The sequence below is a fragment of the Oncorhynchus nerka genome, linkage group LG3 (genome assembly GCF_034236695.1).
Source record: "Oncorhynchus nerka isolate Pitt River linkage group LG3, Oner_Uvic_2.0, whole genome shotgun sequence".
Taxonomy (NCBI): Eukaryota; Metazoa; Chordata; class Actinopteri; order Salmoniformes; family Salmonidae; genus Oncorhynchus; species Oncorhynchus nerka.
The window spans coordinates 22,925,263-22,949,201 of NC_088398.1; the positions used below are offsets into that span (position 1 = coordinate 22,925,263).

Here is a 23,939-nt window from a genome sequence, read left to right on the forward strand (position 1 = left end):
GTGGGGGGGACAATTGTCCGTTGCCAATTTCATTTATCGGTGTTTAAATGGTTTTATGGCCAAAAGCCGGCTATTACTGGCTAACAGCAACCTTGATACATATCATTATTATACATGCACACACCCTCGCCCATTGACTCTCATCCTGTTTTCTGCAACTCTATCTCTCTCTTCCATTCTGCCAATCCCTGGGCTCTCAATTTGGGATTAGGATTAGAGTTAGTCTGAGGCTGGCGTCTTTAATGTGCACTAATTGATTCGTGAGTGCCGACGTGTCGGGTTCTCCAACAGATAGCCTTCGCAAGGAAGGAGGATTACGTGAGCACACGTAGCAGGACCGTTTAACGACCCACGATCATTCTATGGTCTGTCTGAGGGGTAGTGGTGGTAGTAGTAGGACATTTTCCTAGAGCTAAAACGTTTTACACTGCTTTCTATCTTGATTCTCTGAATCGCTTCAGCTTCTCTGAGCTTGTTTCTTTCTGCTCCTCGGTTGCTGCCAGCGGTCTGTTCTCTTCGAAGGCGTCCATATTGAAGCTCCTGTTATGCCTGATTCCTCCTGGCTCTTTCCAGCTGGGCTGTTTAGCTGAAAACAAACAAGCTGTTTGTTCCGGCTGTGCATTATTTATGTGGTAAACAGTTAGTCTAATTGGGAAAGATGCCAGCAGCAACAATAGATTATTATAGGATGTCAATTGTAACAACTTCTTAACCACCTACCTCTCTCTCGTTGTCTTTCAGAGCACCATTCTCGTGATTGGTCTGAGCCCCTGTCTGCCAGGCGTGGTGGACCCCTCCCCCTTGGAAGTGTCTCTCAGCCCAGAGTGTCCGTCAGAATGGGACAATAGCCGCAGTCACCATCGGACCTTCCCCTTTCTCTCTTTGCTCTCTGTCTGCCCTGTCCCCACACCCTTCCCCTAACACACACACACACACAGCCAGCCCCTGACTACTCCTCCTCTCACTGTACTGGTTTCGGTCCACTCCCTCTTCCTACCTCTAGCCAGCCTTGTCAAGCCAAACGAAACCATAATCCTCTGTAAAAGATAGGGGCCCATACAGCTGCCTGTGCTCTCTTTTGTTGTTGGCGGCTGTTTGTTTAGAGGGCCCCATGAGAGTAGCGGCTAGAGAACACAAGGCAGCACAACAGCACCCAGTCAGCCATTTTACTGGAAACAAACGAGCTGTGGTGGTGGTTTGGACACTGATGGAGTTCTAGTAGCATGATGTTGGGCTGGCATCGCCACCACACGCCATTGATGAACCAGAGGGCCACCAGCAGACTTTGGAGATCAACACATCTCAACTTGTGGTGGGACAAGAGATTGAAATAAAGACCTCTTATCTTTTTTCAGAATATTTTTTTTTTACCTCCATTTTTTTGCCTCTCCAGTGATCAGCTAAACCAAAGTGCCTTTCTTGGTTTCTCACTGTGCTTTTACTATAAACTTGATCTAACTTCATATCACACTCCAATATCTGAAAATAGATTAAAAAAGAAACATTTCAACATCTCAAGGATTTTGCACTTTTCATTGATGCACCTCCATACCATTGCTTGTTGCACTTGTCATATCATACAGTTGCACAATACTGACAGTGCACACTTGTTTACAATAAAAACATACACCTGTTGACAATCCCACCCCGTATTTCACCCAGCCACAAAGTAAGCATTCTCTCACAGCGTTCCTCTAGTGTAGGTTGCTAGGACTAACGAAGCCAAACCTATCACCAAACCGCTCTCCAAGTTCCTTGTGACGCAGAGCCGGCGAAATGGCGACGTGGCTACAGTCAAAATGGCGCTACCTGTTCATGTTCCTGGGTGTCCAGCTGGTCGTCATGGCACTGCTGTCCCGTGAGGGCTACCACAAGCGAGTGTCGTATTTCATCAGGATTTTCCGCAAGCTGGAGACCACTGCGACGGGGACGTCCGGTGCCGGCTCGCCCCACGCACGCAATCACACGGGCAGTGACGTCTATGCCAACTTGTCCCTCCTGGCCAAGGCCCACGGCCGGGGCGAGGACATGCCCTACTGCCCCAAGACGTCTCCCCTGATAGGTGAGTTCACACACAGAAATAGAAGTCCTAGAACTGGCAGCCCCATTTATATTTCTCTGAGTTCACCAGCCGTCATCTTCAGTTACCCAGCGCTCCCCGTACCTCTTACTTCAATCCCTCTCCAGACTGAAACGGAAGAGGGAATGTTTTTTACAATGTACGCCAGAACAATACTTTCTGGTAAAAAGAAAGTGGCTCGGATACTTGATTAGTGTGCCAGAAAACAAAATGTGGGCAGTCAGAAAGCCTCGGTTGGTTTGTTGTGGAAGGGAATTTCCAAATAATTCCACACATAAAACCGTCCTTACTTGTTAGTTGGCTACTGATCTGACCAGGTTGGATGGGTACCCAAGGCACCCTGGATTCCTGGGAAAGTTACCAGAATTTTGAGTAGACATGATATGGTGGAACCTTTGCTTCACCTATACAGTCAGGAATTGTTCAATGATGGCCCCTAGTAAGGGAAGGAAGGATGTGTTTTGACTTGGAGATCATTCAAACTGAGCCAAGACTTGGTGGCGGCTGACCCAACAGGAGTGTTTGTTGTACGCTTCGACTAGAGGGACTGAATATACTTGTTCAAATGGTCAGTTTACCTTGTGTCCAACTTCCTACTTTTTTGCATTCAAATTTGGATAAACACACTGAAGCCAAGAGATTTGCCTACAGCAAAGGCTCCTATAATGTTTTGCTTTTATTTATTTGTATATTTTTTTTGTACTTTTTTATTTAACTAGGCAAGTTAGTTGAGAACAAATTCTTATTTTCAATGACGGCCTAGGAACAGTGGGTTAACTGCCTTGTTCAGGGGCAGAACGACAGATTACCTTGTTAGCTCGGGGATTCGATAAGTCCAACGCTCTAACCACTAGGCTACCTGCCGCCCCAATCAGTAGGTTGTCCATGCTAGCATGCTCCGTTCTAACAGGGTTTTGGGGATTTGAGATCAAATGTTTGACATGAGACGACCGTATGTTCCACAAGTATTTGTTTGCAGTGGTTACTAACTTTGAAGTGACAAACTTCAAAGCACATAGGCTACATAGCCTAGGCCTACACTCCCCCATGTATTTATTTGGACAGTGAAGCTAAAATGTTTTAATTTGTCTCTATACTGCAGCATTTTGGATTGGAGGTACGTTTTATGAGACAACAACAGAATGGATTAAAGGGGGCACACTGCATTCTGTACTGTCGTCTCATGTAAAACATTTGATCTCAAATCCCCAAAACCCTGTTAGAACGAGCATGCTAGCATGGACAGCCTACTGATTTTTAATTAATTGGTGTGTTACGATATCGGTCTAGCAATAAAATGCTGTTATGACATCTAGCTTCTTCTCATCCCGTTTCTCTTTTCAGGTGGACCGATCCACGTCAGCTTTCCTTCCGGGTTGACGCTGGCCCAAGTTGCGCGGAAGAATCCATTGGTGGTCCTCGGGGGGCGCTACAGGCCGCCTGACTGTGAGGCGCGGCACCGCACCGCCATAATCATTCCCCACAGAAACCGGGAGCACCACCTGAAGTTCCTCCTCTACTACCTTCACCCATTTCTACAGCGACAGCAGCTCAACTACGGCATCTACATCATCCACCAGGTGAAATGCATTCGTATATATACACACACACACACATTGTTTCAACAGGTTCATTTTTAAAGGGGCAGTCGTCAGTTGCTACATACCTTTTTGGATGTATAAATTAATGATATGTACCCATTGATTCTTGAAGAATATAACTTATAAATGCCTCATGAGCCTAGTTCAACTGTCACACTCTATGAGAACCCAACATAAGTTTGTTTTTCTTCAATGTTTGTAAACAAACACTGTCTAGCCTCAAAACATGGTTAAAACGGTCATGAATGTTCAGTCCTTGCATCCATAGCTCTATGAATTGGAGTGGTAACACATTTCTCCAGCCCCATCCCTCAGCCTTTTACCGAAAAGCGGTTGTGAGAAACACTTTGTTTCAACTGCTGATTGCTGTTTTAAAGACAACATTAATGTTATCAATTGATTGTGCAATCTGTAATACAACCTATCAGTATGAATATGTTCTTTACACTTCCTGCAATTGACCAAAAGATATATTCATTTGGACTACCTTCTAGCTGTAGTGGTGAGGCCAAGTATACATTCAGCCTAGATCAAAACCACCCTCTGGTGTCCTAACCATGGAATCACACACAGCCTTATGGTTGAAAGATGCTTACTGGAAGGCTTAACCGAGTTTAATCTTCTTAACAACTTGTAGCAATCCCTTTGTTTACACTTTAAACAAGCACTTTGTTTTACCCTCACACTGTTAGTCAAGTTGTCACTGCCTGCTTGTTGTTTACCTGCAACATATGAATGCCAAGCTAACCTCTACCAAGTTAGAGCCAGGTTAATTTTGAGACGCTAAGGCATTTACCATTAGAAAGATGTTACAGCATTATGTCTAAAGCATTTATTCATGACTCTGCATGTGTGCAGTATTTTTGCGTAACCACTGCCAGATTGCACTCAACTCAAACAAGATAATGCAAGCTAGCAGCAGTTCAAGCATTTGTGTGTCTTCAGCTGTGGTTGGTTGTCATAGTTACACACACACACACACACACTGAACCACAGGAACAAATACTACTCATGCTATTGACCTCGGTGAGGAACTAGAGGAACTAGTAATTCAATACCTAAAGTGACCTAAAGCAGTGACCTAGGCAGTGACGTAGTTCCTCTATGCCAACAGAGTCCATCATTGAAACCAGACCTGTGTTGCCTACGGTCGGCTTTATGAGACTACTAATGGAGATTAAACTGTATAAAAATGAAGTCGCACACTCCTTATATTTAATACACTTATGGAACCAATGTCAATGTTTACCCTATATTCATTTATCAGCGGGGGCCCAAATATGATATATGCACTACATGGTCAAAAGTATGTGGACACCCCTTCAAATGGTTTAGGCTATTTCAACCACCCTTTTGCTGACAGGTGTGCAAAATCGAGCACACAGCCATGCAATCTCCATAGTCAAACATTGGCGGTAGAATGGCCCGTACTGAAGAGCACAGTGACTTTCAACACGGCACCGTCATAGGTTGCCACCTTTCCAACAAGTCAGTCAAATTTCTTCCCTGCTTGAACTGCCCCGCTCAACTGTAAATGCTGTTATTGTGAAGTGGAAACGTCTAAGAGCAACAACGTCTCAGCCGCGAAGTGGTAGGCCACACAAGCTCACAAAACGGGACCGCCAAGTGCTGAAGCACGTCGCACGTAAAAGTCTGTCCTCGAGTTGCAACACTCACTACCGGGTTCCAAACTGCCTCTGGAAGCAACGTCAGCACAAAAACTGTTCGTCTGGAGCTTCATGAAATTGGTTACCATGGCCGAGCAGCTACATACAAGCCTAAGATCACAATGCTCTATGCCAAGCGTCGGCTGGTGGTGTAAAGCTCGCAGCCATTGGACTCTGGAGCAGTGGAAACATGTTCTCTGGAGTGATGAATCACTCTTCACCATCTGGCAGTCCGACGGACGAATCTGGGTTTGGCGGATGCCAGGAGAATGCTACCTGCCCTAATGCAAGTGCCAACTGTAAAGTTTGGTGGATGAGGAATAATGGTTGGGGGCTATTTTTCATGTTTTGGGCTAGGCCCCTTAGTTCCAGTGAAGGGAACTCTTAACTTAGTGGCAACAGTTTGGGGATGGCCCTTTCCTGTTTCAGCATAACAATGCCCTCGTGCACAAAGCGAGGTCCATACAGAGATGGTTTGTTGAGATCGGTGTGGAATAACTTGACTGGCCTGCACAGAGCCCTGACCTCAAACCCATCGAACACCTTTGGGATGAATTGGAATGTAGACCACGAGCCAGGCCTAATCGCCCAACATCAGTGCCGACCTCCCTAATGCTCTTGTGGCTGAATTGAAGCCCCCGCAGCAATGTTCCAACATCTAGTGGAAAGACTTCCCAGAAGAGTGGAGGCTGTTATAGCAGCAAAGGGATGACCGACCCCATATTAATGCCCATGATTTTGGAATGATGTTTGACAAGCAGGTGTCCACATACTTTTTGCCATGTAGTGTATCTTTAGCCATCTATGGTTCTGCTGAGACGCGCTTTTAAATGGATCGTCATTAGCTCAATGACAGGAAGTCTATGGGAACAGCTAGCATGTCATTGCACTACCGCTTGCAGCAATGCACCCTGTTACCCTTGCCACCACTGCAAAAAAAAAAAACTAGGGGAAATGGTGAACGTTCATAATGAATAACCTATTTTTATTGTTATAATTTGTATAGAGACCATGTCAATATTGAATATTTGCAGGTTGTTGCTGACATAAGGGTCTCTAAATGCCATTAAAACATGTCTTACTTGGCCCTCTTTAGGCTGGTAACTACACGTTTAACCGGGCCAAGCTGATGAACGTTGGGTTCCGGGAGGCCATGAGGGAGGAGGACTGGGACTGCCTGTTCTTCCATGATGTGGACCTCATCCCTGAGGACGACCGCAACACCTACATGTGCGACGCCAACCCGAAGCACGCCGCCATCGCCATGGACAAGTTTGGATACAAGTCAGTCAATTCTCATTTTTATTTTTTCCCCCTCTTTTTCCTCTTATGGTTATTAGTTCCTCTTTTCACTGTGAGTCTCATTGATTTTCACAAGTTTATTCAACAAAAAATGTATTATTTTAGTTGTCATTTAGTTCTTTCATTATGCGTGGCTTCACTCATTTCTGATTTCACTTGTTCCCTATCTGATCCTTCATTTTTATTTTAATCCTGTCATTCTCCTAGGCTGCCTTACAAGATGTATTTCGGAGGGGTGTCCGCGTTGTCTCCACTGCACTACTTGAAGATGAACGGCTTCCCCAACAACTACTGGGGCTGGGGAGGAGAGGACGATGACATTGGAGTCAGGTGAGAGGGGTCCTTGGGAGTTTTGGGGGTGGAACATTGAGCCAATTCATTGAGCTATGGACCCATTGTGGTTTGTTCTGTCTAACAAAAGGATACAATTTAAAGACACTGAATAATCCTATTATTTATAATAGATAATAACCCAATTAAAATTCTTTCTCTCTCTTTCCTTCCCTCTCTCCCGTTCTCAGAGTATCCCTAGGAGGGATGTTCATCTCTCGTCCATCGGTGAAGGTGGGCCGATACAAGATGATCAAACACAAGCTGGACAAGGGAAACGATGTGAACCCCAGGAGGTATGGTACAGGACTGACACGTGTTTGTGTATGGCTGGGGTCCATTCAGTAGGGTGACACGTTCAGATTCTTTCAAATAGGCAGCACATTGTATCTGTACATTTTTTTGATTTCCATCTGCTACCTCTGAATGTTGCCCTCTATCGAATAAGACCTAGGTCTGTTGAATAAACCCACAGTCCATCACTAAGCTCCCCTCTCCCTGCCTCCTCCTAGGTTCAACATGCTGGCCAAGACACGTCAGACGTGGAAGCTGGACGGCATGAACACTGTGGAGTACGAGGTGCTGTCACGTGACCACTTCCCCCTCTACACCAACATCACTGTGCACATCGGCACTGAGGCCGGCCTGCATGCCATGGCGCCGTCCCCCAAGATCCTTGCCAAAGCCCCAGAAAAGCCGCCAGTCGAAGCCCCCACCAAACCTCCAGCCAAGCTCCAACAGGAACAACAACAGAACCAACCCACGAACCACTGACTTGGACCACCTTTACCCACTCCACTCCCATCCACCACCGACTCTTCCCTCCTAACTTATACCTGGGAGCAGGGATGTGAGAGGGGGCCCTGGACCCTTAAATCGCTCCTTTCTTTGCCTTCACACCTCCTATCAACGCCTACAGTGGGGAGAGGTGGGTGGCTCCCCCTATTGGACTAGAGGCCATTATACACACATGCCTTTTCCTTCTGTTCCTTCCTCTGGTCTGATCAGCATTCTCAACTGAGACTTTAACAATAGCAGAGACTGAACCGAAGACCAATGCTCTCCACTGCCTAGATAGAATCTGTGGGCCGAGTCTTTGTCTGCCTATATGAATTACTGTCGCATTCTCCACTCTAGTTGTGATTCTCGAGCTTGTCCAGCTATGTCTCACCACTCCACTGACTGACTCTGTGAAAGGGACTTATGGTAGAGGAGAGGAAAAAAGACTGACTCTATGAGTTTATATCGCTGCCAAAAAAAAACGTTGCCTTAGAAAAACCTGTCTTGTTCTATTTGTCCTTTTAGTAGAACTTCAGGTCGAGAGTTATGAATGGAACCGGTTTCTAGTGATAGCAAAATTAGGGGATAGAATAAATAAATGAAAAACCATTTTATGCTACTGATATTGCAATAGCATATGGGTCTTTCTGCTGATTAGGTGGCTTTTGAGTAGGAGAACTTGATTTCACCCAATTTTAACATTCTGCCATAAAGAGCACATGTTCAAAACACGGTTTCCCATCTTGAGGTCAAATGAAAGAAATGACCATATAAAGTAACAGAGTTGACCGTAACCGGGTTAAGTCAGCCATAAATCCCCCATCCGAGGGAATGGAAGCTTGTTGTGTGCAACAGGGAGGGGCAATTGAATGCAAATTCAATTGTTCAAACATTTCTAGCCTGTTTATTTATGGGTAAAAGGGTAGACGTGTTATGTTCGACCTGCTCTGTTTTCCATCAAAAAACACAAGACAATGGCCAGAAAGAGTAGAACCAGCTCACCTGCTTGTACACTATGATTTGATGTTCAATCTTTCTTTTTAAATAAATATTTCAAGAGGAATTTCACCATATTAAAACGAGAGTTCAGTTCACTTTTTTTTTTTTTAAAATGAATCACTAATCACATTAAGTCATTAACTCTTCAGAAATGACAAAATAACTAGGGCTTTCAAATAATGGTGAGTTAAGTAGGTTAAAATCTTCCTAGAAGTCACAGGATGCTTAGGGATATGTCAAAATGCTGAATTTTGGCAATTTAAAAAGTCTTTATTAAATCAGATTTATTACATTTTCCTTGTGGTCAGCATTAAATGACACTTCATTTAATAGAACAGGGTTTTAAAATTTAATTTCTACTTAATATAGCAAAGGGACACAAAAGGCACTAATTTCAGAACGACCCATATGTAACTGGTTTTACAGTTTAATATTATACGAAGTGAAGCTGCTACCCTGAATATTGACAGGGGTAAGTGCTGTTTGCAATTAGCGTGGTAGTCACTCCCTGGGCCCGTCTTCATAAAGCATCTGAGTAGGAGTGCTGATCTAGGATCAGGTCCTCCGTGTTCATATCAAATTCTTTATGAAAAAGGCAACAATGATCCTATATCAGAACACCTAGTCTGAGGCACATGCACAATACAGGCCCTGAATATCAGGCTGATTATTGAAGGATTTTCTCACAGTATGTTCACAGTTCTGGCACATCTTTTTGGTATGGTTGGGTTTCATCTTATCACTACAATCAGAATGTCTTTTCTCCAGTTATCTCCTTCAATCTCTAGATTGCATTGACATGGGGTTGCATTTTGCCTTGTCAAATAGAATAGGTGCGGTTGACATGATCAATGCACTGCCTTCAGGTGGGCTGGCTATATTCACATCAGAATGGTGGTGTGTCATGGTCTTTTATCTTATTTGTTACCTTATGGAGCTTTTATGTTGGTTTCCTATGATTTGTCAATGTAGCTTAAAACTGAGGGATTCAAGTCCTAGTGGGCTCTCCATAGTCAGAGACTTGGGATCCATCTCCATACTCTAAATTGGCTGAATGGTTTGAAAACCAGGAGAGCTGAAAACCAGGAACTTTGTCCATGGATGACCAGAAACCACTATAATTAATTAGGTCTATAAACGGAATCAGGCACTGGTAAGTGACGTGGAAACAAGTGGTTGTAGTACACTCATTGGTTGTACTGATTCTGCTGAAGCACTGATTTAAAGATTGATATAGGTATACTGGGTTAGCATTTACAGCATTTCTCCATTAGCCATTCTTTCAACATATTACCTTTTTTTATTTTGTGCTATCTAAAATCTGTCACCCCTAGAATTCCCCAGTGCAATGTACTCCTCACTGCATGGCTTGTCCCCTGACTTTCCTCTTTGCATGCTGTCTGGACCCCCTGACCAATATGATTGTTTACACTAGATCCCTACTAGGAATTGAACCTTTGTGTGTACATTACATAGAGGACTCAGGCCTCTTGGCTGAAACCAAAGATGGCTTCGAGAGAAAGCATTGGACGCCTGATAGTTGTGCTGGCGGTTGCATGCTGACATGGGAATAGATAGGATTCCACTTACTCCAGGTATGCTGAGGTTTTTGTGTATGTTCTATTATCTGATCTATGAATCTCTTGACCTTTTCTACTCCATATGAAGCCTGATTATGCATGACACACAGACCCTGTATTAGATGAGTGGAATGTACAGAAAACCACACACAGACCACTGACATGAATTCACATTTGAGTTTTTAGAAGCATGCTGAAGTGTATGCTTGTGTAGTGATTCGTAAGACGTATGCTATATGTACCTTTTAACACTTCATGTAGTGGTTTATTATATATCATGCGATTGCATTATCATGTCTATTTGTGCTCTGCAGTTTGTTTCAGTTGATGTATAGCTTGACTTTCACTCCATTATGATGTGGATACGCTGTCCAGGGTGACGGCGCCAGAAGATGGAACTCACCGCAGGGCATTGAAAATGTAACAAGGACAATGTGATACTGTATTTCTGATTTTTAATTCCTCTATCAATGAAGTCTGCACAGTCCAGAGTGGCCTTATACAATGATTAATAAACAAAAAGATTAGTCAAACACCTGTGAAGTTCCTTCTGACTGGATGAACTGTGTGGGATACCCTTTCTGTAGCTGAACACAGCTTTGGTTGACAGTCTTGCAAGAGGCCATTTCTTTACACTATTGTAAAGTAGTCTGTCTGACAGCTCTTGGTCACAGCTTTTTGCTGTGTAGTCACGTGAGTTGCGTCAGCCAGGCTAATTGTATGTAAAGAGGATAGAACACAATCTACAGTATTTGAGAAAAGTGACGTAAGAAATAATGAACAGCTTCTTGTCATAAATGATACAAAACAAATGCTTTTTGCTAGGTACACCAGGGCTCTCCAACCCTGTTCCTGGAGAGCTACCCTTCTGTAGGTTTTCACTCCAACCCTAGTTGTAACTAACCTGATTTTCAGCTTCTCAACTAGCTAATTAGTAGAATCGGGAAAAGGGTTGGAGCGAAAATCTACAGGAAGGTAGCTCTCCAGGAACAGGGTTGGAGAGCCCTACAGTCCTAAAGATGCAACTGATTTACAAGAGGAATAAGATTCCCAGAACCGATACTTTTTTTGACTCCAATTGCCTCTGAACTTGCACCTAACCAGATGTGCAACATTGTAGCCATACTGTAACATACTTACTGTAGCATTAGAAGAAGTGGTAGTACTTTCAAGATCATCCCTAAATCCTTACTCAACCTTAACTCACTCAAAAGTTTCCTTCTTACCAATGAAAGAAAACATTTATTGTTGATTTAGTTAAAAAAAATTAGGTCTACTGTAGTGGGAAATCGTCACTGTTAGATACGTCTAGTATAGTTTTATTGGACATTTAGACTTATTCCATTCGTTAATCCCGTCTCCCAAGTATAATATTCCCTCTCCATAAACATGTCAGACTTTTCCAATGAAGGACGTAAGGGGTGTGGCCCACCCTCTGGAGAAGCAGTCATATCAACTATTTCACAAACACTCCATAACCTTCTTATGACTTGTTAAACATCACATCCTAAAACTTCACTACCCTCCCTCCTTTAGTCGTCACCTTGTTCTGCTCTAACTGAACAGCGTTGCATATATCCAGGTTATATACCCTTGTCCGGCCACTTTCCAAAACAGTAGCCACACTTTTTTTTTTTCTCCTAAAATATAACCAAATACCTAGATGGTCATGGGTACTGAAACAAAGGGCGGCTCAGAATCTCTCTGTTCAAGCCAATCCTTAGCTTCTGCCACTTGTCAATACTTAGCCTATCAGTGAGCAGTGGTGGATATGTTCTAATGTAGAAGGGGGATGCCATTGGAGCAAGGGATTGGTTTGAGATTCTCATCGTCTGTTCCCACCCCTAGACTCTTTTAGATCTGAAAGGATTATATGGATATGTACACGATATGGTCATAGCTCCAGGAGGGTGGTGTTTCCCATCTTAGCTATCCATTCATAGGGAACAGGTCTGCTTCTGGTCAGGGATCTGTAATGACTGAATGGGTGCACAGTGGATTGAATGCACGCACACACACACAATGTGGCTCGATCAACAAAAAACGGCTAAAATTTTTAATTGATTATCGTATGGCATGAATATGTAATGTTCCTTCATCCTTCTCCAAGATGATGAATGACCTTTCACCAATCGTCTTGACCTCAGGATTTGACATCAATGAGACGCTAGAGTAAAATGATCAATGATTAATCAAGATCGATCAATGAGCATCTAGTAAAACGAGCAGGACCAAACAAAGGTGCAAGTCATGTAAAACAAACATGAAACTAACAGTAATATCCCTCCCCTTTTCTGTTGGCAAATGTACAGTCACTGGATAACAAACTGGATGAGCTCATTTTGAGTTTATCAACGGGACCTGAAAAATAGATTTCATTTGCATATATACTGCCAATTCACCTGCCCCATATCACAATTTGCTCCACCCATAAGTGAGAAACCAACATGCCAAGTATAGATCATATATTGTGTTCCTACCGTTTATAGAAAAGAGCAGACATGCTAAACAATCTATTCAGACCCCAGTCCTACCTATCTAGATTATAGAAAAAGTGATCTTTTACTAAACTCAGCAAAAAAAGTAACGTCCCATTTTCGGGACACTGTCTTTCAAAGATAATTCGTAAAAATCCTAACAACTTCACAGATCTTCATTGTAAAGTGTTTAAACACTGTTTCCCATGAACCGTAAACAATTAATGAACATGCACCTGTGGAACAGTCATTAAGACACTAACAGCTTACAGACGGTAGGCAAGTAAGATCACAGTTATGAAAACTTAGGACACTAAAGAGTCCTTTCTACTGACTCAGAAATCAAAAGAAATATGCCCAGGGTCCCTGCTCATCTGCATGAACGTGCCTTAGGCATGCTGCAAGGAGGCATCAGGACTGCAGATTTGGCCAGGGCAATACATTGCAATGTCCGTACTGTGAGACGCCTAAGACAGCGCTACAGGGAGACAGGACGGACAGCTGATCGTCCTCTCAGTGGCAGACCACGTGTAACAACACCTGCACATCCGAACATAACACCTGCGGGACAGGTACAGGTTGGCAACAACAACTGCCCGAGTTACACCAGGAACGCACAATCCCTCCATCAGTGCTCAGACTGTCCGCAATAGGCTGAGAGAGGCTGGACTGAGGGCTTGTAGGCCTGTTGTAAGGCAGATCCTCTCCAGACATCACTGGCAACAACGTCGCTTATGGGCACAAACCTACCGTCGCTGGATCAGACAGGAATGGCAAAAAGTGCTCTCACTGACGAGTCACGGTTTTGTCTCACAAGGGGTGATGGTCGGATTCGCGTTTATCATTGAAGGAATGAGCGTTACACCGAAGCCTGTACTCTGGAGCGGGATCAATTTGGAGGTGGAGGGTCTGTCATGGTCTGGGGCGGTGTGTCACAGCATCATCGGACTGAGCTTGTTGTCATTGCAGGCAATCTCAACGCTGTGCATTACAGGGAAGACATCCTCCTCCCTCATGTGGTACCCTTCCTGCAGGCTCATCCTGACCCTCCAGCATGACAATGCATGACAATGCCACCAGCCATACTGCTCGTTCTGTGCGTGATTTCTTGCAAGACAGGAATGTCAGTGTTCTGCCATGGCCAGCGAAGAGCCCGGATCTCAATCCCATTGAGCACTTCTGGGACCTGTTGGATCGGAGGGTGAGGTCTAGGGCCATTCCCACCAGAAATGTCCGGGACCTTGCAGGTGCCTTGGTGGAGGAGTGGGGTATCATCTCACAGCAAGAACTGGCAAATCTGGTGAAGTCCATGAGGAGGAGATGCACTTCAGTACTTAATGCAGCTGGTGGCCACACCAGGTACTGACTAACTTTTGATTTTGACCCCCCCTTTGTTCAGGGACACCTTATTCCATTTCTGTTAGTCACATGTCTGTGGAACTTGTTCAGTTTATGTCTCAGTTGTTGAATCTTATGTTCTTATTTACACATGTTAAGTTTGCTGAAAATAAACGCAGTTGACACAGAGGACTTTTCTTTTTTCGCTGAGTTTATTGCCTTGACTTTTTCCACATTTTGTTACGTCACAGCCTTATTCTAAAATTTTTTTTTAAATTCTCCCTCAGCAATGTACACACAATACCCCATAATGAAAAAGCAAAAACATTTTTTTGACATTTTTACAAAGGCATTAAATATTAAAACAGACATTATTTACGGAATAATTCAGACCCTTTGCTATGCGACTCGATATTGAGCTCAGGTGCATCCTATTTCCAGTGATCATCCTTGAGATGTTTCCACAACTTGATTGGAGTCCACATGTGGTAAATTAAATTGATTGGACATGATTTGGAAAGGCACTCGCCTGTCTATGTAAGGTCCCACAGTTGACAGTGCATGTCAGAGCAAAAAACAAGTCATGAGGTTGAAGAATTTGTCCATAGAGCTCAGAGACAGGATTGTGTCGAGGCACAGATCTGGGGAAGCGTACCAAAAAACGTCTGCAGCATTGATGGTCCCCAAGAACACAGTGGCATCCATCATTCTTAAATGGAAGAAGTTTGGACCCACCAAGAAAGACTCTTCCTAGAGCTGGCCGCCCAGCCAAACTGAGAAATCGGGGGAGAAGGGCCTTGGTCAGGGCAGTTTCTTCAAAACAATCTAACTTTATTATTTAATTACTGCAGTAATGGAGCTGGTCGGTAATCACCCCTGGAGGTGATCACTGAGAACTAAACAAGTGGATTTGAGCCACAGCATTTTATAGCAAAGTCCGTCCTCCTGGATGTTCATGACAAACAACAGATGTATGGAATGGGTCACAAGGTAACATTTTGTATGAAAGATACTTATAATTCACAGCAGACAGTATCTCATTGTGTAGAGACCAAGGTCTAGCCCTGGAGCTACCCCTCGGTCCTGAGCTACCCCTCGGTCCTGAGTTACCCCTCGGTCCTGAGCTACCCCTCGGTCCTGAGCTACCCCTCGGTCCTGAGCTACCCCTCGGTCCTGAGCTGCCCCTCGGTCCTGAGCTGCCCCTCGGTCCTGAGCTGCCCCTCAGTCCGGAGGAGTTTGTTTAGTCAAGGGGTTGGTCAGAACGTGATCTGAGTGGGCATTCTATGTTGTATGTCTAGTTTGTCTATTTCTATGTTTGGGCTGATATGGTTCTCAATCAGAGGCAGGTGTTAGTCATTGTCTCTGATTGGGAACCATATTTACGTAGCCTGTTTTGTGTTGGGTTTTGTGGGTGATTGTTTCAGTGTCTATGTTAGTTGCTGGTGTCAGCACAGTTCTCATTATAGCTACACGGTACTGTTTCAGTTTTGTTCACGTTTATTGTTTTTGTATTTTAGTGTTCAGTTTGTCTTTCAAATAAACAATATGGACACTTACCACGCTGCGCATTGGTCCTCCGATCCTTCTCGCTACTCCTCCTCAGAAGAGGAGGACGATAACCCTTACACCTACTTTGTAAACTTTTTTCGTAGGCTAGGTTGTAGCAACCTCATGATGGCTATAGGGAATTTTCCAGTATCATGTAGTAGCCTAAACCTATCGATGTTACATTGAGCTCGGTGAATGGAATATGAATGACAGTCATTCAATATGCTGTAATAGAAATAAAAATGTCTTCCCTGATCTAAAACGGCACGACCGCCACTGATATGCACTATGTACCTTTTAAAAGTTCATGCAGCGGCTTATCAAATCATGATACTGTATTATCATGTCTGTATGTGTGCTCTTTAGTTTGCTTCAGTTGATGTGTAACTAGACTTTCACTTCGTCGACTGCTCCAGAAGATAGAGCTCCCCGCAGTGCACTGAAAATGTAACAAGGTCAAGGACAATGTAAAACTGGATTTCTGATTTAGTTTCTCCTCTCTCAATGAAGTCTGCACAGTCCAGATTGGCCTTAATAAGGTGATTAATACAAAAAAAAGGATTACTCAAACACCTGTGTTGAAGTTCCTTCTGATGGGATGAAGTGGATGAACTGTGAGTTGGATACCCTGTCTGTAGCTGAACACAGCTCTGGTTGACAAAGTCTTGAAGAGAGGCCATTTTGTTGTTGTAAAGAGGATATAACACAGCATCTATTTGTGAAAAATGAAGAAGAAGTCCTAAGTGTAAGCTAAATGTAAGATCTTCTTGTCTTAGATGATACAAAACAAATATATTTTTTTATTATGTTCACAGTCAAATGTATATCAAGCTAAAGATACAACTGATTTGCAAGAGGGATGAGATTTCAAAAACGTTCACAGATAGTTATTGTAGCAATACTGTAAAGTGATATGGTCCTTCAAACATCATTCATGAATCCTTACTCAACCTTAGGTTTCCTTCTTAGCAATACAACTTTCATTGTTGTTGAGATATATATATATTCATACAGTATATACATTTAGTCTACCGTAGTAAGAAAATGCGTAAATGTATGGTTACATAGTGTAGTTTCACTGGACATTAGAATTATTCCATTAGTTTATCCCCTGTCCCAAATACAGTCTTTCACCTTTTTCAGAAACATGTCAGACTTTTACATTGAAGGACAGAAGGGGAGTGGCCCACGCTCTGGAGAAGCACAGTCAAATTAACTCCCAACTATTTCACAACCTCTCAATAACCTTCTTACGTCTTGTTGTTAAACATCACATCCTCAAACTTGACTATCCTCCCTCCTTCAGTCACCACCTCCTTTTGCTCCCAAGTCTCCACTTCCCCATTCCTTTGCTCATAGCGGCGGATTCGCACCTTTCCCGTCGCGGGGAGTGGGCATGGGAGACCCCTCGATGCCTCTTTGTAGAGAAGCTGTTTCATGACATCTTGACTGGGTTGAGTTATGCCTGATGGAAACAGAGCATTACCCTCGTCTACCTTTGAAAGGGGAGATGGTGAGTTCTTGACCTCAGTCTTTGGCAAGGCTGCCCGCTCCCATCTTGATAGGGAAAGTGTCTGCTGTGCGGGTTGTGGTCTCAGTGCTGTCTTGACCTCAAACTTCAACTCAGTCTTTGGCAAGGCTGCATGCTCCCATCTCGATGGAGAAGGCGCTTGCACAGGAGCTGGCACTACTGTCTTGACCTCAGGCATTGGTAAAGCACTGCGCTCAAATCTCGATGGAGATGGTGAACGCTGTACAGGAGCTTGAGGACGTGGCAATGCATTTTTTACCTGAGTGTGAGGAAAGGGTGTCAGAAGATGTCCTCTTTTCTGCCTCCCGGTGCTGCCGCCACCGCCATCTACCCCTGCCCTTTGTATCTCCGGCATGATTCCAGCCATGGTGGCTCGCATTGTGGGGTCTCTCTGCACCATCCTACAGACAGCGTTACAGTACTGCTGGCCTTGGAGACTGAGGGTCTCCTGGATCTTAGTTGGACAGACGCTGGGGGTGTGCAGCCTGACTCTGGCACAGAGTTCGGCAATGATTTTACCCATAGCCCACACGTCCGAGCGCTGATCTCGCTGGCCCCGCCTTTGCAGGACCTCAGGGGGAGAGTAGGCCTCGTTGCCCATATCCATAGCAGAATTTAGGCCATTGCAGAAGAATTTGGCCAGTCCCATATCAATGATCACAGCTCTGTGAGTGTCATGCTCTACCTGGATGAGATCATTTGAGAGGGTTTGAGAAATATTGTTTTATTTATAGTCTATTCATTAATGTGATAGTGATAAACAACAGGTGAACAACTGCTTCTAAAGTCTTGCATCATTAATGAAGAACATCAGAATAACAAAAACAACTTTATTGCCTTTCTCACCATGATGTTGTCAGGCTTGAGGTCCTGATGGACAATATCTTTGCTGTGTAGATAAAGTAGTCCTTCACACATGCCTGTGATGATGGTGGCCTTTATAGATGGAGTCAACTGTGGGGGAAGAAAGGCTTTGATTATCAACTGATGAGCTAACTTGCACATAGAAATGTTTTAATAATGTTGGGAAGGCCCCCCTGAAAATCCTGTAGGCCTAGATACTTCTTTATCAGATATTTCAGATATTTGCTATGTGAACTTTCATCAACACCGTCGTATGCATGTTTGGTGGGTGCGGTGGGATCCATAGGCCTACCTGGATTTGAGATTGTTGTGATTTGAAGATGGTTGTCTCCAGTTCTTCTCCAAAGATGAACTCCATGGGGATGATCCACTTAGAGTCCTTCAGTGTTGGATTACCCAGAAGCTTCACTATGTTAGGATGAATTGCCTTACTGGAGTCCCAGGTCACAGAGAGAGTGTGAAATACAATGGGGAGAAATGGTTATGAGGGCACAGCTAAGCACTTCTGTAGTGACCATCATCAGCACCCTCATCAACACCATCTCTGATAACATCACCATTTAGCAACCTACCATGATAGCACATTGTCTGTCACACTCACTTGTATACTTGACACTCTCTCTCCAGGTCTCTCCTCTTGATTAAGTGTTGTGGCACCTTCTTGATTGCAGCCCAGGTGTCATTGTACTTCTCCCTGTAGATCTTCCCAAAGCAGCCAGCAGCAAGAGTGCTGGTGGAATACGCCATCTAGGGGGTTTGGTTGGGAGTGGGCAGTGGGGTCAAGGTCCAATAGAAATGACTAAAGCAGTGGTTCTCAATCCTGGTCCTGGGGACCCAAAGGAGTGCACATTTTGGGTTTTGCCCTAACACTACACACCTGATTCAAATCATGAAAGCCTTTTGATGAGTTAATCATTTGATTCAGCTGTGTAGGGATAGGGAAAAACTAAAATGTGCACTCCTTTGGGTCCCCAGGACCAGGATAGAGAACCAGTGGACTAAAGCATTCACCTCTGCATAACATTTGTTATAGTACTATTGTTACGGTAAGTACCAGTATGTACACCCTACAGTTACTTCTCTCAAAGTTACAAAGAGAGAATTCCAAACAGAAGACGATAATGAAGTGGGTGAGAAGGGTGTGTCTGTTGACTACAAACTAAAGAAAACAGTGCTGCAACTGTAGAACAAAGGAATTCTACTGACAGTTTCTCACATAGTAAGGCGGAAATTCTGTTGAAAATCTAAACTGGTATTCTAATCCATTCCAACCATCTCTAACTGAGGAATTCCCAAATCCCTGATAGCAATGTAGCCTATTTATGCCAGCACAGTCGTCAGGTCGTCAAACGCTACACAGAAACATAAAAGTCACATGCTGTGTTATGACATTGTCATATACAGTACCAGTCAAAAGTTTGAACACACCTACTTATTCAAGGGTTTCTTTATTTTTAATATTTTCTACATTGTAGAATAATAGCGAAGACCTCAAAACTATGAAATAACACATATGGAATCATGTAGTAACCAAAAAAAGTGTTTAAAAAAATCTAAATATATTGCCTTGATGACAACTTTGCACTCTCTTTCCTGACTTGCTAGAGCTGCCTCGGTCAACTGTAAATGCTGACATTGTGAAGTGAAACGTCTAGGAGCAACAATGGCTCAGCCACAAAGTGGTAGGCCACACAAGCTCACAGAACGGGCCCGCCGAGTGCTGAAGTGGGTAGCACGTAAAAAATAGTCTGTCCTCGGTTGCAACACTCACTACCTAGTTCCAAACTTCCTCCGGAAGCAACGTCAGCACAAGAACTGTTCGTCGGAAGCTTCATGAAATTGGTTTCCATGGGCCAAGCAGCCACACAGAAGCCTCGCCACCATTGGATAATAAGCTCTGGGGCTGTTTTTCATTGTTCTAGTCCCCTTAGTTCCAGTGAAGGGAAATCTTAACACTTCCGCATACAATGACATTCTAGACAATTCTGTGCTTCCAACTTTGTTTAAACTGTTTGGGGGAAGGCCCTTTCTTGTTTCAGCAAGACAATGCCCAAGCGCATAAAGCGAGGTCCATACATAAATTATTTGTCAAGAAGGGTGGGAACTGGCCTGCACAGAGCCTTGACCTCAACCCCATGAAACACCTTTGGATGAATTAGAACACCGACTGCGAGCCAGGCCTAACTAATGCTCTTGTGGCTGAATGGAAGTCCCCTCAGAAATGTTCCAACATCTAGTGGAAAGCCTTTCCAGAAGAGAGGAGGCTGTTACAGCAGCAAAAGGGGGACCAACTCCATGATAATGCCCATGATTTTGGAATGAGATGTTCGACAAGCAGGTGTCCACATACTTTTGGTCATGTAGTGTATATATACACAGTCCCTTCAGGGCCTACACACAATACCCCATAATGACTAAATGTTTTTAGAAATGCTTTTGATCATGTTGTGTACCTTTCAGTGACCATTTGTGGCCTGCCATCATATATAATGTGGCCCTTACTTCTGTTTCCAACACTACAATGATTTTAAAAGATTTGATGTTGGGAATGACAACACATTACAGTAATATATTCAGAGCGTATGCTATTCAAACAAAGATGGAATTGTTCAACTTTGAGCATGTAAGTACGCACAATATGAAAATGCCATTTCTTCCCATCAATATGCAGCTTTCTTGACATTGGCTTTACAGAAATGGCCACATTTGGCAAATTAAGTTGACACCTCTAGAATGGAGCATCAACTTTTGCAATCCTCTTTACATTACATCTATTTCATTGAGTGGAGGCTACTGAGGGGAAGACGGCTCATAATAATGGCTTGAACAAAGTGATTGGAATGGCATCAAAATCATGTGTTTGATGTACTTGATACCATTCTCCCATTCCGCTCCAGCCATCACCACAAGCCCGTCCTCCCCAATTAAGGTGCCACCAACCTCCTGGGATTTCATTGGATACTGATATAACACACGAAATCTCATTTGTTCTATTTTACAAAAGCAAACTTCATGATTGTTATGCATGGGAAGTTAATCAAATGCAGTTAATATAATCTAAAAGGCAGTGTAGCACCTATTTCTAAATGCCAGAAACTCAAATATAAAGAGTAATTTAGAGCACCCCCAAAACAACATTCCCAAATTGCAAACTCTTAAATCAATTGTTCTAATATTGTAATGCTGTTCTAAAAGTTGTGTGTGAGGTTTTCTCCAAATCAGCTCCAACTTTGGAAACAATCCCACAACACCCTGTGGTCATCGTCACACGGTGAATAAAACTTATAAAAAGTGCAATACATTTGTATTTTAAAACAAGAAAACTGTGCCGTCTGGTTTGTTTAATGTAAGGAATGTGAAAAGGTGTATACTTTCACTTTTGATACTTAAGTATATTTAAAACCAAATACATTTATACTTTTACTCAAGTAGTATTTCACTGGGTGACTTTCACTTTTACTTGAGTCCTTTTCTATTAAGGTATCTTTACTTTTACACAGGTACGATAATCGGGTATTTTTTCCACCACTGGTTTTTCCACATGTTATTGCTGAAATAGGATTTTGATGATATGAAGATAGTAATTGTTTCAATATGTTGTGAATAGTGTACAAAAATCCTCACAGCCATTTTCCATAACTAAGTGAAGTGATGTGGAGTTAAGTGCCACTTGGTGCGCAACAGCTTACCATGTAAAGTAGGCTACAGGCAATATGTTCCTCTACTATGTGAGTCATAAAAATGACAATCTTGTGCTCAGGGCATTCCAGCAGTCTTACTGGTTTTTATATGCGAGTTGCATAAATTGTAAACTAACAAAGAATTTTGTCAGAGTTAGAACCCATTGTTATTAGTTACATTAATATACAGAACCAACTACATACATGTCAGATAAGGTCCATTATCTGCTACCTGGACATTAAGGTCAAATCTTATTAAATGATCCTTACCTCTTGTCAGTTTACTTCAGGTATGGCTGCTGTACTGCTGTGTCAGGTGTAAACATACAATAACACAGCTGTGTGTCTTTTTACCTCTTTGCATGTCCCACCCCTAAAGTAGTCACACCCCTTTCTCTGGATATGACAGAAAATGTGGTCGATCTGTCATACACAGAAAGTGTGCGAGGCGCATGTGCATACTATTGTTGCATAACATTTGTTAGGGTAAGTAGTGGTAAGTACACACTACAGAGTCAAGTCTCTCCAAGTCACAAAGACAGAGAGAATTCCAAAGAAAATATGACAATGAAGTAGGTGAGAAGGGTGTGTCTGTTGACTACAAACTAAAGGAAACAGTGTTGCAACTGTAGAACAGAGGAATTCTACAGACAGTTCCTCACATGGTAAGCTGGAAATTCTGTCGAAAATGTAGCCTGATATTCTAATCCATTCAAAACCAACCAACCATCTCTAACTGAAGCATTCCCAGATTGCACAGTACACTATTTATGTCAGCATAGTCAAATGTTGTCAAACTCTACACAGGCACAAAAAGAGAAGAGGTATTTGGAGTGGGCTTCGAGGCAGACTCAGGAGACATGGACACCATCCATCGCTTCAGAATATTTTATTTGCTAATGTTCAGTCCCTGGACAATAAAGTATATGAGCTCAGGGTGAGGATCTCCTTCCAGAGAGACATCAAGTACTTGTAACATACTCTGTTTCATGGAATCATAGCTCTCTCCAGATACACTGTCCCGGTCCATACAGCCAGCTGGGTTCTCAGTACATTGCGCAGACAGGAATAAAGAATTCTCCGGAAAGAAGGCAGTGGTGTATGTTTCATAATTAACTACTCATGGTGTGATTGTGATAACGTACAGTAACTCAAGTCCTTTTTTTAACCCGACCTAGAACACCTCACAATCAAATGTAGACCGTATTACCTCCCAAGAGAATTCTCTTCGGTTATAGGCACAGCCGTGTATATTCCCCCTCAAGCCGATACCACGACGGCCCTCAAGGAACTACATTGGACTTTGTGAAAACTGGAAACCACATATCCTGAGGCCACATTTATTGTAGCTGGGGACTTTAACAAAGCAAATTTGAGGAAAACGCTACCGAAGTTCTAACAACACATTGCGTGTACTATTCGCGCATTAAAAACTCTCTACCATTGTTACTCCCTCTTCCGGGACGGCTACAAGGCCCTCCTCCGCCCTCCCTTCAGCAAATCAGATCACGACTCCATCCTGCTCTTCCCTTCCTATAGGCAGAAACGCTTGTCTGACCAATTGGAATCCATGCTTCAAGATTGTTTTGATTACGGGGATTGGGATATGTTTCTGGTTGCCTCTGAGAATACCATTGACGTATACACGGACACGGTAACTGAGTTCATCAGGAAGTGTATAGGGGATATTGTTCCCACCTTGAGTATTAAAACCTACCCAATCAAAAAAACGTGGATAGATGGCAGCATTCGTGCAAAACTGAAAGCATGAACCACCGCATTTAACCATGGCAAGGTGACTGGGAATATGGTTTAATACAAATAGTGTAGTTGTTCCCTCCATTAGGCAATCAAACAGGCAAAACGTCAATACAGAGACAAAGTGGAGTCGCAATTCAATGGTCAGACACAAGATGTATTTGGCAGGGTCTACAGACAATCACGGATGACAAAACCCAGCCACGTCTTGCTCCTGGACAAGCTAAAAGACCTGCTTCTCGCTTTGAGGATAACACAGTGCCAGCGACGTGGCCCGCTCCCAAGTACTGTGGGCTCTAGTTCTCCGTGGATTTCCCTGTACTTTGCCTAGTTCCTCTTTACCTCGATCCTGACTAGTCTCCCAGTCTCTGCAACTGAAAAACATCCCCACAGCATGCTGCCGC

The 23,939-nt window shown here is 43.4% G+C and overlaps 2 protein-coding genes across 4 annotated transcripts in view; one reads left to right on the forward strand and one right to left on the reverse strand.

Moving 5' to 3' along the window:
• Positions 1–10,872, forward strand: part of LOC115105038 (beta-1,4-galactosyltransferase 3-like) — a 28,494-nt gene extending 17,622 nt beyond the window's left edge. For all 3 annotated transcript variants that reach the window (XM_029626578.2, XM_029626586.2, XM_065009893.1), the window contains exons 2-7: positions 742–2,062; positions 3,425–3,660; positions 6,445–6,632; positions 6,858–6,980; positions 7,172–7,276; positions 7,493–10,872. In XM_029626578.2, the coding sequence (XP_029482438.1) occupies positions 1,777–2,062; positions 3,425–3,660; positions 6,445–6,632; positions 6,858–6,980; positions 7,172–7,276; positions 7,493–7,754 (1,200 nt within the window). In that variant the 5' untranslated portion in view covers positions 742–1,776 and the 3' untranslated portion in view covers positions 7,755–10,872. The remainder of the gene's footprint in view (positions 1–741; positions 2,063–3,424; positions 3,661–6,444; positions 6,633–6,857; positions 6,981–7,171; positions 7,277–7,492) is intronic.
• Positions 10,873–14,378: 3,506 nt separating this feature from the next.
• Positions 14,379–22,095, reverse strand: LOC115114756 (serine/threonine-protein kinase Nek8-like). The gene is made up of 5 exons (XM_029643245.2): positions 22,048–22,095; positions 18,699–18,844; positions 18,390–18,528; positions 18,080–18,187; positions 14,379–17,918 (listed from the first exon to the last, which is right to left on the reverse strand). Exons 2-5 carry the CDS (start codon positions 18,842–18,844, stop codon positions 16,953–16,955), a joined length of 1,359 nt encoding a protein of 452 aa, XP_029499105.1. The 5' UTR covers positions 22,048–22,095; the 3' UTR covers positions 14,379–16,952.
• Positions 22,096–23,939: the final 1,844 nt, after the last annotated feature.